The sequence below is a fragment of the Meriones unguiculatus genome, chromosome 21 (assembly GCF_030254825.1).
Source record: "Meriones unguiculatus strain TT.TT164.6M chromosome 21, Bangor_MerUng_6.1, whole genome shotgun sequence".
NCBI classification, from domain to species: Eukaryota; Metazoa; Chordata; class Mammalia; order Rodentia; family Muridae; genus Meriones; species Meriones unguiculatus.
In genome coordinates, this window is record NC_083368.1 from 57,492,743 (window position 1) to 57,511,636 (window position 18,894).

Below are 18,894 nucleotides of genomic sequence, written 5' to 3' on the forward strand. Positions count from 1 at the left end.
CAAAATAAGCACAGAGCAAGTTCTAGAACAACCAAGGCTGCACAAAGAAATCCTGTCTCTAAAGAAAGAAATAAAAATAAGCATTAAAATTTAAGTTACAACTTTTTTCCCTCTGTTCCACAGAAGGCAAAACCAGGTACACACCTGAAACTCTTTCACAAGTATGTGTACATATACATAAATATATTCATATGTAAAACACCCACAAATAAAAATAGATTAAGATTGGTAAAACAGCTCCTTATCTGATCCACAAGGACAGACACCCAAGAAAGAGAAGCAGTCACAAGAGCAAGGACAGGCAAGCCTTCTAGGCAGGCAGGCAGCTTCGCCATCAACCCAGCCCCCTCCAACCTTCACTGACAACCTCTGAAATTACATGCTCTGGATTAAAGTGCCAAAACCCTTCAATTGTAAATGAGGTCAACTTTAGGGTATGGAGGCAAAGGCCTCCAGCATTTGAGGGGCAGAGGCAGGCAGATCTCTGAGTTCAAGGCCACCTTGGTCTACACAGCAAGTTCCAAGACTGGCTATGCAGAGACCTGTCGCCAAAAACCAAAAGAATAAAAACAGTAAAAGTGCCATTCCATCAAAACGCTGAGAAATGCTGAACCAGCCACTAAGAAGCCTAAGGAAAGCGAGCCGATTAAGGCCAGCCTCGGGCGCCTTAATGAGAAAGATTGGGACACAGCCCAGTGGCACAGTTGCTTGCCCATCCCGTCCAAAGCCTTGTGCATTCGTTAAGTGTGAGGATGGCCCCGGCCAATCACCTCTCTGTGTACACATTCCTCCTCTGATGATGAGAAACACAGAAAAAAACGATGCATATCCTGTAGGTTCCAGAGGGTCCCCAGATCAGAAGAAACGCTCAGCCTGTCCACCAACAGGAACCCACGCTGCTGGTCAGACACTCGCACTTCATTCAGTATGCAGACACTTAAGAGTGACTCGTTTGTGGACTCAGAGCTTTGTTTTAGAAAAAAGATTTATTTTATATATATGAGCGCTCTATCTGCATGCGTGCCTGCAAGCCAGCAGAGGGCACCAGCTTCATTAAAGATGGCTGAGAGCCACCATGTGGGTGCTGGAAATTGAACTTAGGACCTCTAGAAGAGCAGCCAGTGCTCTTACCCACTGAGCCACCTCTCCAGCCTGCCCGCACATCTTTTAATAAGTCACCAATCACCTTCCATTCTTCCTTGCCTCATCATTCAGCTTCTTGTTTTGTTTTTCGAGACAGGGCTCCTCTGTGTAGCCTTGGCTGCCCCGGAGCTCACTGTGTAGACCAGAACTCACAAAGATCAGTCCATCTCCGTCCCCCAAGCAGGAGGAGTAAAGGCACGTGCCACCACCTCCTGGTGCCGTTCAGCTTCTTCAGAGAAGCCTTCTCCGGTGTGGTGCCTCTTGTCTGTACTGACACAGGACTGCCAAGCTTCTTCAGCCTGGCGACACGGTGGACTGCACTAGACTGCAGTGTAGGACTCCTTCTCCAGACAAATACAAAGGCTCAGGTGCACACTTTTCCAGAGCTTGCCCTCTACTCTGTACTTACGTTTAAAGCACACTGAAGAGCTGGGCAATGGTGGCACACATCTTTAATTCCAATACCAGAAGGCAAATCTCAACTTCAGGGTAGCCTGGTCTACACAGCAAGTTCCATGTCAGCCAGAGCTAAGTAGTAATAAAACAAAAAATTGAACAGCAGAGTACAGACACTACTTATTCACATTATGATCATGAAACAGTAACAACACATTAACTTTGCTTTTAAAAATGTGTGTGTTGTCCTCATGTGTGCAGGTACCTGCAAAGGCCAAAAAAGGGCCCCTTGAGGCTGAGCTTCAGCAGTTTAAGCTGTCTGCTGTGGGTTCTCTGTTCCTCTCCACTGGCCACCCTCCAGGTCCTTCCCACCCAGTAGCAAAGGGTCTCACTCTGTGGCCCACATTGGAACATGTAGGCTCAAAGTGAGCCCCAGCTCCCCCAACCCAGTGCTCCTGAGAAGCAGGACTACAGGCAGGGGTCACTGGGCCTGTTTCCTTCTTGGTTTTGCTTGTTTGTTTGTTTAGAATCAAAGTCTTGCTTAACCCAAACTGATATTTTTTTCACACCCTATCCTCCTCCTTCAGCCCCCTAAGTGCTGGAATTAGAGACACTATAATTAGCTGGATCAAATCATTTTAAATAGATATAACTAAGACATTTGAGGAAGGGAAAGAAAGATGCAGACCATGAAGCGTCAAGAGCTCGTGTTGTAGAAACTGGCCTTAGATGGTAGCACTGTCTTAGGAAGCTTGAGGAGGCCCAGCCTCGCTAGAGAATGCAGGTCCCTGCAGAGCAAGCCCTGAGGGTTACAGATGGGTGACGTGCTGAGGCCTGCCTCTGCTTCCTGGTTTTTCAAATATAAGCAAACAGCTGTAGGACTCACTCCTGCCTAGAAAAGACCCTTCCCTGCCACGCTAGGCCACAATCCCCTCAAACCATCTGTCAATTAAAGAGAAAGTAACTAATAAACCATGTGCAGCAGCACACGCCTATAATCCCAGCATTCTTAAGGGAAGTGGGAGGACCAAGAGTTCAAGGCCAGACTGGCCTACAGAGCAAAATCACTCTGAAATGAGGAAGTATGTGCCTTTAATCCAAGCACTCAAGAAGCAGAGAGGCTGACCTGTGAGCTCAGGGCCAGCCAGGGCTGCAGAGGGAGCCTGTTTTTAAAAAGAAGAAAGAAGAAAAGGAGCAGGAAGGGGAAGAAGAGAGGACATGAAATAAGAAAATGGATGGCAGAACCACAAGCAAGCAAGTAGCTCTGCCTATAAATCACGATGCAAATTTTACATGCTATGCTCACTTGTGTAGTCCAAGAATCAAAGTCAGGACTTCCTGCACGCTAGGAAGTTCTGCCACTCAGCAACACCCATGCCCTTGAAGTGGCTTCAGTGTCTCAGCCCATAACCCAGGCTGGGCTAGCTGGTTCCGCCTCAGTCTCCGGAGCACGAAGACTATACAGGTGTGGGCCGTGGGCCTGGCTCCCGGTTTGTGCAAGCCTGCACTTTCACACTGCAGTCCAGTCTTCTGACTTGGAAGACTTATTTTAGTAAGTGAAAACTCCAAAAACAGGAGCGCCATCAAGTGCCCAGAGTCAGTGTAACGCCTTGTAAGGCATCTAAAGTGACCTAACCTGTATCTTGGGAACCAAACTGCAATCCTACGCCTCTCCACACAAGGAGATGCTCCGTAGTCATCCCAACAGTATGCCATTATGTTATGATACCAAGGAAGAAAAAAGCTGCATTAAAGTGACTCACATCTCAATTTCAGTGATGTTGAGATGTGGAAAAACTGTCCTAGAATTTAGAAAATATGATGTAAACCTGACATTGTTTACTAACATAAAATCGCTTGCCATCTTCACACAGCAATTTTCCTTCTGGGCTCAATGTGTCTTTTATGACTTGCTGTATAATTAAGTTCAGTGTAATTCCCAACACTTTATAAACAACCTACTAATCCTGCCTGGCTGTGCTGGATACAACCGAGTACGCCCCAGACATCACAAAATGACAACTTCTCCATCAGTACCACTTGTTAGAGCATTCCTTCTCAAGCGTTGCGGTCCCAGCGCTCCTTTGTGCCCTATCACTGGGCTACCCTCAGACTCAGGTGGGTGGTGGTGGGCACAGCCAGGCTGTAGACCAAAAGGAATGCACAGACCCCGTCTCAGTCCTGAACGGCTGCGACTGCACACCTGTAAGCCACGCCCCCTAAGCCTGCAGCCCCCTAAGCCGCTGACAGGGCTGGGCGGCTGTCCCTGTCAGCATAATGTCAATAAAGCACAAAGGGCAAATAATTAACATCACCAATGAGTTCTGGACCGTGGATAAATTCCTAGGGAATCCTTAGGTAACTTCAGGCAATATGGGACCTCAGAGTCACACGACAACATTTACCAATATAATCCCAGCTCTTGGAAGACAGAGACAGAAGGATCCAAAACACACACACACACACACACACACACACACACACACACACACAATCAATGACCTTCACTGAGCACACATGCACATGCACACATTCAAAGATGGGGAAGGCCACTGCACTTAGGCTGGGCATACCTCGGCAGGAGAACGCGCCATCAGCGTGCACAAGACTGCAGGCGAGCTGCCAACACCAACCAAAACCCCGCAACGACCTCTTAGAACAGAGCCCAGGGCAGCTCATGCGCACACACCTTCATTCCATGTGGAACGCCCTGAGCGCTGCACACAGAACAGCAATGAGACTGTGTGTCACAGCTCACGCTGCTGGTCCCAGCACTCAGGAAACAGAAGCAGATGGATCTCCGAGTTCAAAATCGGCCTGGTCTATACAGTGAGGTCCAGGACAGCCAGGACTGCAGAGAGGCCCTGTCTCAAAAACAAAGGAATAAAAAACCAGCAAGTGGATTCTGCAAAGAAAAGAAAGCCGAATTTCTTTTTCTTTTTTTTTCTAAACAGGGCTTCTCTGTAGCTGTGGCTGTCCTGGAACTGTAAACCAGGTGGGCCTCAACTTAAAAGATTTGCCTGTACCCACACGGCTGAAACAAGCCCCGCTCTAAAAATGCCCATTCCCGCACTGCTTCTCTTCCAGGTGCCAAACACTCAGACTAAAGACGACCTGACTTAGGGAATCCCAGAAGTCAGATGCTCCCTGCCGAGTCCAGGATGGCCAAGGCTACACAGAGAACCTGTCTCAAAAATACTTGTTACACTAAGAATTTTTTTTTGAAGCACAAAGATCTGGAAAAGTCATAATTTATACAGGAATGCTGATATACACCTATAATCCCAGCACTCAGGGAACTAAGGCAGAAAAATTTTAAATTCAAGTGTGGGCTTGGCGTCACTCAGATATAGAAGCGAGATAGTCTGACATTCAAGGCTAACCTCAGCTACAAAGAGTTCCAGGAAGCCTGGGCTATAAGCGAGTCTGTCTCAAAATAAACAACAGCAACAAAGCAAAACATCAAAACTTAAAAAAGAGAAATGTTTTATAAAACATTACTTTTTGCTGGGAGGTAGTGGCACAGGCTTTTACTTTAATCCTAGCTGAAGGGAGGCAGAAGCAAGTGGATCTCTGAGTTCGAGGCTAGCCAAGGCTATAGAGACAATGAGTAAGTAAATAGTACTTTCACACTGCACACTTTCCTTTTAAAAGTTAGTGTTTTGCCAGCCATGGCACTTGTGCCTATACCCAGCACCCAGGAGGTCACTGCAGGCAGACGTCATGAGCGTCAACTCCGTCCACTCTACATAAACACAGACATCAGGTGTCTGTACAGTAAAGTTCCAAGGCAGCCTCGGCTATGGAAAAGAAGAAGAAAATACAAGGTCTGTTTACTGTGCGGCCCACTGCCCACAACCTCAAATCCAAGGTAAGGAGATTGAGCCAGGCTCAAAAGAACAAGCTGACTGCCAGCAGTGTCAAAAAGCCAGCAAGAAGGCCTGAAATGTCCCACAGCTGACACTTAGCACCTAGGTGACAGCCAGGTGCTTGTATTTATAAGACAAGGATCTAAAAATACACTGGGGAGTCACTGAGCCGTAGCTGCTGGTCACACTTCTGACCCACAGGGACTCTGACAGTGAGTGCTGAGCTGTCCTTCCTCTCGACTCAGACAAGTGTCACTACATTCACAACTAATAAGGTGCTGCTACAGCATTCCATTTCCACCTTGAAACGCTGAACGATAAACTCAACTTTTTAACAAGAAAGTAAACGGATCTGACCACATTTTAGTATCTTTTGCTGCTTTTCCAGCAGCTCCACTTACCCGATCGCTTCAACCACACAGCCTGCTCACTAATGCGGACATTTGTAAGACTGTCATCACAGCCAGGCGTGGTGGCGCTCACCTGTGATTCCAGCACTCAGGGAGGCAGGGGCGGGCGGCTCTCTGTGAGTTCAAGGCTAGCCTGGTCTAGAAAATAAGTCTAGGACAGCCAGGGCTACACAGAGAAACCCTGTATGGAAAAACAAAGAGAGCTGTATGCCGGTACAACGCACAGTCCTGGCTCCTCAGGAAAATGACAGAGGAAAAATGACAGAGCTGAGCTGTGCAAGGCCAGTCTGCAAGAGTGTGACACCCCATCTCAAAAAGGCGACATTCTACCCAACTAACTACCTCACAATGACTTCTCATTAAAAGTCCCAACTACATTTTAAAGCAGGACTTTGACTAAAACTACAAGTCTAATTACCTTAAAATTTTTATCACAATAAAAAGCAAAGCCACATTTACGGCACATCAGAACTTCATCAGAGCAGACAAAACGCTTGAATGACAATGAACAAATAAGTAGCCAAAACTGGCAGAGTGAAAACACATAGTGTTTCATCTGATTCACTCAGCCATAAATAGGACCCTATTTTAAAGCATACAAGTCATACACCGATTTCCGTTTCAAAAAAATTTTTTCCCATTAAGCAAACGGACTGACATCCCTGCCTTTAAATTAACAAAGTACTTCACAAGCTTGAACATATGACAGGGCACTAAGATAATGGGGAGGGGATTGGGGTACAGCCTGCGGAATCTCCAGGAAGGGAAGGAGAATCTGCACAAGTTGATATTTGCTTTTATCTGTGACCTAAGGATCAAACTGAGGGCTCCGAGGATGCCAGGCCAGCCTCCAGCACTAAACTATATCCTCAGCCCTGCCTGGCACAGCAAGGGGTGTCAGGACCTCAGCACGCCCCTCGATGAAGAGCTAAAGACACTGACCCTGGCTCTGAATCTCAAACACATGAATCAACTATAACAACTGACTTTTAGAAGTTTTTCCAGGGGCTGGAAAGACAGTTCTGCAGTTAAGGGCACTGGCTACTCTTCCAGAGGACACCCACATGGCAGCTCACAGCTGGAATTATAGACAGATATAACTCGGATGTACACGCAGATATACATACAGGTATACACGCAGACAAAACAAACAAAAACACACCATTGCACATAAAAATAAGTAACTCTTAAAAAGACTTTCTTCAGGAAAAAGACCTCTAAAGAAGAACAGCTGGACTCGAACCCTAAGTTCCAGCACTCTGAAAGGCTGAGGGAGAATGGCTGTGGGGTCAACTCCAACTCAGCACACACAGCAGGCTTCAGGATAGCCTGGGCTAAAGCAAGAGCTGCCTCAGAGTGAAAAGCCACAGCCTGGCCAAACAGCTCACACTTGGAACTTAAGCCCTGGCCGGCTGAGGCAGGACCCGCCCCTGAAGTCAGAAGCTGTTCTTGACCAGATTAAGGTGCCAGGTTCCAGCCTGAGGCTTTGAGGTAGTTAAGGTAAATGAAGGTCACCTGCTGTTTGACCTTCAGATGTGTCAAAGCTGTAAACTACTACATATCCTGTCATTGTCAACCTGCATAAAGAAAACAGAACCAGGTTACTTCTCAAATCAAAGTGATCTGAGTGGGTTAGCAAGATGGCTCAGCACATAAAGGTGCTTGCTGTCAAGTGACCAAGCACCAGCCCCCACAGTCACCATGGTACACATGCGCCCACACTCAAGACAAAAACGCACCCAAGAAACAGTCAATCTAACGGCTGGGGGGCGGACACAGCTCAACAGTTCGGAGCGTTTCCTGTTCTTCCGGAGGACCAGCATTCCGATCTCGGCACCACAGGGTAGAGATCCAGGGATCCAAGCCATATTCTGGCCTCTGGGTGCTACAAGCATGTGGCCCACAGACATACACATAGACAAACCACCCATTCGCATAGGGTAAATAGGTGGGGGAGCAGCAGCAAAGCCTTTAATTCCGGGTTCAAGTTCATGACCAGCCTGGTCTACATACTGGAACTCCAGGGCTACATGGTAAAACCCTGACTCACAAATAAATAAAAAGAAATGGTGCAGTGGTCAGAAGCACCTGCTCTTCTCGCCTGGGTTCAGTTCTTAGCACACGATAGCCAACAAGCCCGAGTAACTTCAGGGTTAGGGAACCCAACACCTTCTTCTGACGGCCAAGGCCCCAGGCACAGGCGCACACACACGGGACACAGAAAAGTACACAAAACAGCCATTAAACCAAAATAAGGAGCACATATGCTATGATTCACGGTACCTTTACACACCCATGTTCTGATGAAACAGGAACAGTATTTTTAAAACATTCCTACATATACGTACTAAGTATACTTCCAACACTACCACGGTGGGGGCGGGGGGCACACGCCTTTTATCCCAGCACTCAGGGAGGCAGAGGCAGGCAGAATGCTGTGGGATCACGGACAGCCAAGGCTACACACCCACAACCATCTGTAACTCCAGGTCCAGGAAATCCAACACCCTCTTCTCATCTTGTTGGGGACCAGCCATGCACTACCCATTATACATACATACATACATACATACAGGCAAAATACTTATATACATAAAATAACATGTAAAAGACTGGCCAAAGTAGCCTAAACATTCACAGATCTTACCCATCACAATTGCTGATCTTATGGAAACAAACCTAACAGTATGTTAGGGAAAAGGCTACAATAAAAAGTTTATCTAAATTTTAAGTTTTTAAAATTAACCAAATTTTCAGGCTGGAGAGATTGCTCAGGGGTTAAGAACACTGGCTGTTCTTCTAGAGGTCCTGAGTTCAATTCCCAGCACCTATACATGGTGGCTCCCAACCATCTATAGTGAGATCTGCTGCCCTCTTCTGGTACACAGGCAGAATGCAGTATAAATAATAAATCTAAGAAAAATAACCAATCTTTCACAAACTGTCTATATAATATAAAGTTAACATACTAACAAAATCATAACTCCAAAGCTACACTAGCACCATTTAGAGAAAACAATGTTTGCTTAGAGAGGCAGGGTCTCACCTCTGTAACCATGGCTGTCCTGGGATTCACTGTGTAGACCAGGCTGGCCTTGAACTCACAAAGATCCTACATCCGCCTCCTGAGTACTGGAATTAAAGGTATGTGCCACCACACCCACCTTTTTTGGTTAGCTGATTGGTTGGTTGCTTTTTTGAAGTAGGACCTCACTATGTACCCTGGCTGGCCTAGAACTCAGAGATCCCTCTGCCTCTACCTCCCCAAAAGACATCCAATGCCATGCCTAGCTAAACAATTTCTACAAGCTCAGTGTCAACCCAGCTGCTTCTGAGGGAAGAGGAGTAAGCCCACTCTAGATCTAGCTTCTATTTCCAGAACCACAGTAAGATTTTACAATCCAAGAAAACTTGACAAGCACACACACTGGAAACAGGGTACATAAGAAAAACATTTTCTGGGCCAGCAAGATGGTGTGGTGGCTAAGGTACTTTAGCAAGCCTGACAACCTGAGTTCAGTCCCTTGTCCCCATAAAGGTGAATGGGAGAATCAACCCCTCATCTTCTGACCTCACCTACGCACCCAGGCCTGCCTGCAGTTTCCAGAGCCGCAAAGCCCAGCTCCTCCCTTCAGCCAGCCCTGGGACTCTTCCTGACTTCGCAGCAGGGCAGGTCTGAGGAGAACCACTTACTCCAACTGTCTACCTGGCCCCTAAGACAGTAAGGGAGCAAATGGACCATTCATCTTCCACAAACATGGCTCTGTGAAGCTTCCCGTGGGACTCCCGAGAGCAGAGCGTGGGTTCTGCTGGGCATATGAGCAGCATAAGAACCAGCCTGCAACCAAACAGCCATGCTTCTCAAGTATGTGTTTGATACCAAAGGAATTTACAGCAACCACAAAAGCAAGACAATGTAGCACATGTGAGGTGGAGTTGGGTGCCATGCTTCGGGAGACACACAGTTCCTCAAGCTGGCTACACAGAGTCCCCTGAGACACTCCTCAAAAAAGCTTGAGGTTTTCATGGGGCACCAGTCAAATCTTCCCGCTCAAGGCCCCACCCTGAGCACCGCCCACTCACCCATACACCAGCCCCTACGCTAAACACAGGCTAAAATCCTGCTGGCATGGGGGCATGCCCTTCACCCCAGCACTGAGAGGCAGAGGCTGGAGATCTCTGTGAGGTCCACCACACTGGGCTACAGAGCGAGTGTCAGGACAGCCAGGACTACACAGAGAAACCCTGTCTCAAACAAAAAACCAACAGACTTAAAACCAGGTTGTCAGTTTCTTGTTAGCCAATCTAAGAGTTCCAGCTGTCACTAATAAGGTGCTAATTTGTTGAGCAACACACGTGTAAATAACAAACACAACTGTTTGTAATTTGTCAGTTAACATCACAAAGCAGTATCCAAAACCACTTTCTTCTTTTTTGGAGACAGGGTCTTACTATGGATGGCCCAGGCTGGCCTCCACCTCCCCCCCTTCTGCTGCAGCTTATGTGCGGAGACTACAGAGGATACTACACATCAAAAAAATTAAAGCATTTTATTAATATTTTAGGTTAGTATACAAAGTAATGGATTTTACTATATTCATCCAAAGTGATGCCTTTACATAGGTATTACAGCAATATGTTATTATGATCCCAAAAAAAAACAAAACAAAGACTTCAGCCAGGCAGTGGGGGTGCACGCCTTTAAGTCTAGCACTTGAGAGGCAGAGGCAGGAGGATCTCAGAGTTCCAGGAGAGCCTGGTCTACATATGGGATCCAGGATGGCCAGCGCTATACAGAGAAAGCCTGTCTCGAAAAACATGATATACATACACATAAAATCAGTAACATTCGAAGTTTCTGAAATACACATTAAGGATCCCCTAACTCTTCAAATCTCAATTGTCATGAACTGTTGTCAGCTCCTCTACCTGAATTTAGTCCCTATGAAAATTAAAAGTCACAGTTCAGATATCAGTTTCATGCAAATATTAGCAAATTACTGTAAAACTTCACAGAGGTGCTAAGGAAATGTTACTTTTTATCAATACTTCACAAAAACAAGTGTCAACAACAAAAAGTGTGCTGACCTTTGTAAAGAGTCCTCTTTATCAGCAAAAGTTGTCGCTATATATTCTAAATGGCCACAAAAGACTTCAAATGAAAAGTTTTAACTCACTAGTTGCCTTTTTTCAGTCTTTTATGTAATCATGAGTATAGTGTGTACACAGTGTATTTAGGCGAGTGTGCATACGAGGAACACCCAGGCTACCTGACCTGGCTTCTCGGATCCGTCTGTCCTTGTTCCCATCTTGTCCGGGGGCACAGGGATTACACACTCATGCTACAGCATTGGCTGTTAATTGGTTCCAAGGATCAGAACTGATTCTCACGCACTTTACCTGAGCCATCTGCTTAGCCTTAACGCCCAATTCCACCGGGAGAGAACACCAGCAGCAGCAGCTTTGGCGCCGCAGGGCCGGGGACGAACTCTGTGCTCTAGGACACTGCCCAACCACCTGAAGAAAAGCTTAACATCAATTTTACCTGTGCATGAAATGGGGCAGTAGTAATAAAAAGGAAACTGAAATTACCTTCTAAAAAGTTAAAACATAGACCCTTGCAGGCGGCACAACCTTTAATCCCAGAGCTAGCAAAGTTGAAGCAGGGGGCATGGGATAAGCCAAGGCCAGCCTAGCCCACACACTGAGCAAGTTTCAGGCAAAAGGCTACCCACACACCTATAGCATGGAGCAGGCATTTCTTGGTCCAAATAAAGCATGCATCCACACAAATGTCCACAGCCACTTAAAACCAACCCAAACACACCAAGGATGAAGACAAATACTACCAGGCTCTCAGGACACAATCCCCTCTTGGTAAAACTGAGGCAGGAAGGACTGCCTAGGCTATACAGCAAGTTCAAAAGCAGACTGTCTCAAAACTTAAAACGAAACAAAAGGCTGTCAAGATGGCTTGTCGGGTAAAGGCCCTTACCACCAAGACTGAAGACCACATGGTAGAAAAGAGAACCGACTCCCACAAATGGTCCTCTGACCTGCACATGTGTGTAGCTCTGGCTGTCCTGGAACTCACGCTGTAGTTGAACTAACAGAGAACTGATGGCTGGGGTTAAAGGTGTGCGCCACTAATCCCAGCTGAAGTAGTTTTAAAACTCAACTGTTTTAGAACAAAACACTTGAGTGGCATCTGAGCTGAGGCTACTCTGGTCTATGTAACAAGTTTTGGTTACCTAGAGCTACATAGCAAGAGCCTGTCTCAAACACCAGCCAGAAAAGGCGAGCCCTGAGTGCCAGCACAGCACAGGCACTGTTCTCTGTGCCAACTTCATGCTTCTTGGTGCTCTAGATCTCAAGCAAGCACCACTCTCCAACCTCACACCTTGCCTTCGTTTTGGTTTTTTTTTTGGGGGGGGGGTTGTTTTTTTTAAAAGAAAGGGTGGAGAATGAGACAAGGCTTTGCTATCATACAGAGCCCAGACCCCTCAAGCTTCTGAGATCCACCTGCCTCTAAGCCTAGAATTCTGGGATTACAGGTATGTATCACACCAGGTATTTCCAATTATTAACAGGGAAAGAGCAGTTACAAAAACAGTAAGCAAAAACAGAGCAGGCACATATGACATGGCCAAGATGCTGAAAACAACACAGAAATACTGGGGAGAATAAACTGTTACAGGAAAACCAGAACAGGCCAGCTCAGGGATGGTGTGTGTGCTGTCCTGGTGCGCCAGCAGCTCACTCCCAGACCCCACCCCAGACCTCCAGAGGCAGCAAGTCCACAGGTGGGAGCAGATTTACCATGCCCTCCAAGTGATTAAGATCATCTAAGTTAGAGCTACTATTTAAAGGGTAAGGTTATGAGTGGCTGTTTTCTTTCCCTTTTGTAACCTGTATTTTCTCCAATTACCTTATTGTAACACTTTTAAAACCCAACTAAGTCTTTCATTAAAGTATTTTATTAAAACACAGATTCTCTGGGTCTCTAGGTAAAAAGCCACTACACTGGTAGCAGTTTACGATCTGAACTGCGTATCTAAAAAATCCAATGGTTCTTGGAACCATCAATCTGTTAACCCCAAACAAGATCCCAACTGCATGTGTGTTTAACCTCCACCAGACAGAGGGAGCCACAACGGTAGCCAAACTAACCAACCAGGTCATCTCAGGCTTGTGCAGAGTCTCTTAGGGTCATCTTAGGCATGTGCACAGAGGGTCTCTTACAGCTCACACCTACACAAGATCTTTTCCTAAAAGCTGCATTTTTAGCTTGTTTGTAGCTTGTTTGTCTAGAACTTCATTGCAAAGCTCACACAGGTTCCTGCTTTCCCAAAGTAAGTGCTATAATGATCTGTGTGTCACCAAAATCTACACAGGGAAGACAAAGTCAAAAAACTGGGAGTTGCCAATCTTTAGCTTTTAGCTTTAAGAGTATCATCTCACCAGCTCAGAAAGAGGCCACAGGAAGTGAGAGGTCAGCCACAGGTTACCAATGGAGGCGGGGGCTAGGTAAAAGATTGTCCACACTTTGAACACAAATTAAACAGTAACAGTGAAGAACTTGGGGACAGAATAACTGCTGATTAACAGCAAACCGCCAAAGTTAAAGTCAATGATCAATGGCTCCACATTCAATGCTTTCCTGTTTGGTTTGATTTGGTTTTTCGAGACAGGGTTTCCCTGTGTACCCTTGGCTGTCCTGGACTCTTTGTAGACCAAGCTGGCCTTGAACTCAGAGATCCACCTGCCTCTGCCTCCCAGAGTGCTGGGATCACAAGCGTGCACCACCACCACACCAGGCTTCAATGCTTTGGTTTTAATGGCCTCTTTTAAAAAATTTTTGGAAGTCCAGGCTCGTTGGTGCAAGCCTGTAATCCCAGTACTCAGGGAAGCAGAGGCAGGCAAATCGCTGTGAGTTCGAGGCCAACCTGGTCTACAAAGCAGGATAGCCAGGGCTTCACAGAGAAACCCTGTCTCGAAAAAAACAACAAAATGAGGCATTCAGATACCCATATATACCACCATCACATAAAATTACTTTTTAACTTTCAATTTCTTTAAATTTTTTTTCAGGTTTTGTTACTGTTTAAGACAGGGCCTCTATGTAGCACTGGCTGCCTTTGCCTCCCAATTATTGGGATTAAACGTATAAGGGGGGGGGGTAAATGTTGAAAACACAAGTATTCAAAAAGGCAAGGTGACAGCAGATGTGCTGACCCGCCCTTCCCGGTTTAGGACTACTTGAAGACCTAACCAGCGCTACGTCCTCCACAGACGCTCGGGGCCTGGCCCAGACAGGGCGCACAAACAGTGAAGGGTCTGAACTTATTCCAGAAAGTCTCTGAAGCGGCCATTGGCCTTTCTGTAAACTCACTGCACACCTTTAGACCCTAAGTCACTTAAGGCCGTTTAGAAGGTGGGCTCCGGCCTTGTTCCCAGACACCACAGCACAGCAGAGTGCCTAGAGCCCACTGGATCAGGGTCAGTTTCCTGCTGTCCCAACACTCCCTGACCCTGAGAGCACAGGCTTTCCTTTGCTTGGTTGTCAGCTCCGGGCCTCCCCAGCCCCCAGCTCTTTTGTATGTAAACACTCTTGTCGCACACTGCCATCAGCTGTTCCGAGGCCCCACCCTCCTCCCTTTCCGGGTAGTAACAGAGCAGCCAATGAGCTCCCGGGGCCTGCCTTCGGCCTTTCCCCTGCAAGCGCTTTTCCAAAACAAGCAGCGCCAGCCTTCGGCAGGGGCACCGGTTCACAGATGAAAGGCTGGAGGCTCGCCAGGCCGTGCAACAGGGCGGGACAGCCACCCCCACCGTCGAGGAAGCCGCGGAAGCCGAGCTGTTGTTCCTCCACCAGGGACAACTTCAACCAGTATTCCTTCAGGGCAAATCCCGCTTAAGGTCACCAGAGTCCCAGCTCTCAGACAGTCAAACAATCAGCGTTGTCGGAACCCTCCCAGGCTGGTGTGCACCTGACTCTGGTGAGCAATTGGCCATTCCAGGGGACTCAGGCTACCGACAAGGACATGTAAATCAGTCTCTGGGCTCCTGTGGAGGTTTGCACAGCCCTCAGCTGAGGATCAGATGGGAGACAATGAATGAGTCAGAGTTTCAGGGCACAATCGCCCAGCAGATGAAGTGCACTGGTGCAAAACACTCCCTCCCGGCCTAACTCGGGAGTCAGGCAGCCTCCCTCCCCGCAGCCGGCCACAAAGAAACCAGGGCCTCCGAAGGAAGGAGAGGCCGGCAGGGCGGCGGAGCGCAGTGCCCGCCGGGTGCTCGCCCTCCCTGCCCCGCACCCCTGCCTCCCTACCACACAGGTTCCCTGCCAGGCTGCAAAGCTGCTGGTGTGAGTCCACCCAGAAGACAGCCAAAAATGGGCTGAAACAGGAGACCTCGGCCTCCACATTGAAGAAACCACCAAGGGCCGGGAGGCCGAAAGGCAGCGACATTCCTTCAGACCCTTTCCCTCCACTTCCCTACCACCATCTTCCTGGCCGTCAGCTGACAGGCCTGTCCCCACCTCAGCAGGAGGCCGGGGAAGCTGCTCTCCACCACCTCACTAAGGGTACCTTACCCCCAAACTGGAAACTCCACTTGGGCCTACTGATGTGAATTCAACTGAGAGAGGAGGCTATAAAATATAAAACCTCTCCACAATACACACACACAAAAGGAAATCCAAAAACACTGTAACTTCCAAACTCCATTAAACCAGAAAACACTTGAAGCAGAGAAAACCGCTGGCTTTTCAAATCAAAACTGTTCGCCTCTTATCTCAGAGATCTACAACTGGAAAGAGCCCTGCTTTCTTTTGTCAGCAAGAGGGAAGGTGGGGAGAGAACAGAAGCCAGCACATCTTTGCCTTTCTTCATCCTCTCCTAAAAATAAGCTATGAAATGAGCCACTTGGGGAGAGGGGAAAGAGACACCCTGCTGTTCTTTGTCTGTTTCCCTCTCCCTCACCACCCCCCACACCAGCCACCCCCTACACCCAGACTCCTAAACGCGGTAATCATTCTGGATGCCACAACTACTGCATGAACAAAAGGCACTGTATGGAAAAGGCAGCAGGTCAGGTTAGGCCTCAGTCTTCAGCCTCAATCTTTTCGAACCTACGTAGGAACATAATTTGAGGCTCTGACATCGATCAAAAACAGCTGGAATGCTCCTCCCCGTTCCATCCCAATCATACATTAGGCCGAAATTCGAATTAGGTGTCACAGCTAATTCTTAAGACAAAAATAACTCCTAAGTCTACCGCCATGTCATTTCCTAGTTTCTAAACAAACATAAACCCCCAAACTGCTTTGTGTAAAATTTACACACAGCCATAGTTTCAAGTTTTCCTGTGGTATGAAAAAACAACATTCCTGGTATCATTCACACATTTACAAAACAATCACAGCCACAAACAGTTCATAAAGAGTTGATTTCACATGTGCCTAGGTGTGTGCACCTGGCTTATTACCCTTTATTACTTGGCTGCTCTCCGGTCCCTCCTACTGCTTCCCCCGTTCCCCCCCCCCAACAAATTCTAGACTCCAAACCCTAAACTTCCCAGTTTATCCAATATTCTTAATTTCTAGCCAAATCTCTCCTGGGCAAGGAGAAAAACACATTCTTGTTCCTGAAAAGATGGATTGGGGGGGGGGGGGATTAAACCACACACACAACAAAACAAAACCTCTTGCCTAGGCAACTTCCCTCCCATCCCCACAAATTAAAATCCTATGCAAAAGCTACTTTTTAAAAACTTCAGCGAATCTCATCACTGAATTTTTGACAGCCACCACTAATTTCTAGAAAAGGTAAAACAATAAAAAATACAACAAATAAAAAGAGGAATTCACCTGAAGAATCTAGCCAAACAACTTGAGTTATATAAACAAAATCCTGCAACAGGGAGAAATGGTGGGGGATGGGGGCTTGGCAGAAAGAGAAACAGGAGACAGGACTTTTTAACAAACCTTTCACACACAACGCCCCCCATATTTCACTCTTTCCGTGGGAATTAGCCATTTGGAACACTGTGCTCTCCCCCGCCCCAAATTAGGCCTCAAAAAATCACATTTTTCAAATATTCGATTTGTCTCAGGAACCTTCGCGAATTTCTCTGCTGGTCATGAAATAATCAGTCTGGATTCCAACCAAAACCACTGCCTGGAAGACTCTTATCAGTTACAGCTCTCCCACTGCGACCTCGGGTGTACATAAAGTTGGGGGAAGGGTAGGAAATAAAAGGTATCCCTTGGCCCACCAGGGCAAGCAGTCCCCAAGAATGGTACTCTCAGAGGGAGCTTCGCTCAAGCGGCTATTTTGTTCAGGAGCTCCTTCCTCTCCTTCCTCCCAGCTGTCAGACCCACAATATGGAGGGTGTCCCGCCTGCTAGGAGGGCCCGGGGTCCCCACTGCACGCCCTGTGAGTAGGACAGGCTTTGTGAGCAGAAAGAAAAACAGCAAGGTTCTCCGGCCAGAAGGCTTAACAGGAGTGTCTGATTTAAAACACACGGAGCTCTTTATTACAAGAGGGGCCCCGGGCAGACTCCTCTCTTCCTAATATAGAAAGGAATTAGGGATAAAGAAGGTCGCTTGAGTTACCCCAGTTTAAGCAGCACTGCGAGGGGAAGGAAGCAGGACACTTCAACAATAAAGAGAGAGAGGGAGAGATGAGGGGAGAGAGAAAGAGAGGCTTCCCTCTCAGGAATCTGTTCCAGGAGTCCATAAATCCAAAGCTAGCAAACAGGAAGCAAGGACCCTGACGACGAGGTCGGGGTGACGGAGAGGCAGCTAGTTATAACACCTCCCCCCCCAGAAAGGGCCGTCTTAGGAATCCAAACGTCGGGAGCTGAAGCCGGGGGCTCCGGGGGTGCAGGAGGGCGAGGAGCAACGCACATCGCGGGGGACTGCAGATAAAGGGGGCCGGAGGAAGTGCCCGGCTCCGGGGAGGTGCCAAGGGGCCGCCGTAGGCACCGGGGGAGGGAGGGGAGGCGCGGCCAGTGGCCTGGAGCGCCCGGAGCCCTCGCCGGCACCCCCACCGCCCCACACGCAGCCCCAATCCCCCTCCGAGAAGGATACAGCTTGACCACGTCCGTGTCCATCCGCCTCTTGCCGGGGCTGGGGGATGACATGGTGTCGCCGCCGCCGCCGCCTCCCCGTCGCCTGCGCCGCCGCCGCCTCTCTCCCCGCCTCGGCCCGTCTGTCACGGGCCCCGGGCCCGGCTCGCAGGGCCCCGCGGCCGCGCCGGCTCCTCGGCCGAGGTCCCGCGGGGTCCGCTCAGCCGCCGCCGCCCCCCCGCACGGGGGAGCACCGGGCACTGCCCCGCCGAGTGGGGGCGGGGACCGCGGCGCCCGCTCGGGCGGCCCTCCCTCCGCGGAGGCTCCGCCGCGGCCCGGGCTGGCGCTGCTGCGCGCCGTGCGCCGCTCCCTCCCGCCTGCGCTCGCTCGGCCGCCCGCTCACGCTCTCGCCAGCTCCCGGCTGCTGCCTCCACAAGCGGACGACTCCAGCTCCGCCGGCCTCTCTAGCCCAGCCTCGCTCTAGGCGCCGTGATGTCACCTCTGTGACGTCATCGCAGGGGCGGGGCGCCGGCGACAGGGGCGGGGCGCCGGCGTCGCTGCGTCCGCTCTTCAGGGGAGTTCTGGGAGATGTAGTTCCTCCCTCTCCTGCCCGCTTGCGTCCCTCCGCCCCCTCCCCCAGCCTCCCCACAGGCTTCCTCGCTCAACTGCCAGCGTCGTTACCATCAGCATGAGCGATGGTAGTAAATAATGGCAGCATGATTACACTCGTGTGCTGTATGAACCTCCCTCTCACACAGTGCTACAAAGGCTGTCTGGATATGAAGGCCAAAGTGGCAATTATTCAGCCTGGCGCCCGTATCTGGAAATTCCCCCACCAGCGTGTTCTCTGCACTCTGCTCCCTCTTCAGATGGAAGGAGTTTGTTTCCAGGGACCATAGACTACAGCAAGGCTTCCTCGGAGCTTGCAAACAAGAGTTCGTTTACACAAGCACAGCCAGTAATTCCAGGATTGCAGAAGCAGCAACAAAGAACAGACATAATTTGAT

The 18,894-nt window shown here is 48.7% G+C and overlaps 1 protein-coding gene across 2 annotated transcripts in view; it reads right to left on the reverse strand.

Moving 5' to 3' along the window:
• Positions 1-18,374, reverse strand: part of Ube2h (ubiquitin conjugating enzyme E2 H) — an 82,935-nt gene extending 64,561 nt beyond the window's left edge. The window contains exon 1 of one of the 2 annotated variants that reach the window (XM_021641291.2): positions 17,910-18,374. In XM_021641291.2, the coding sequence (XP_021496966.1) occupies positions 17,910-17,962 (53 nt within the window). In that variant the 5' untranslated portion in view covers positions 17,963-18,374. The remainder of the gene's footprint in view (positions 1-17,909) is intronic. The other variant, XM_021641290.2, reaches the window with a different exon arrangement.
• Between the last annotated feature and the right edge of the window lie 520 nt (positions 18,375-18,894).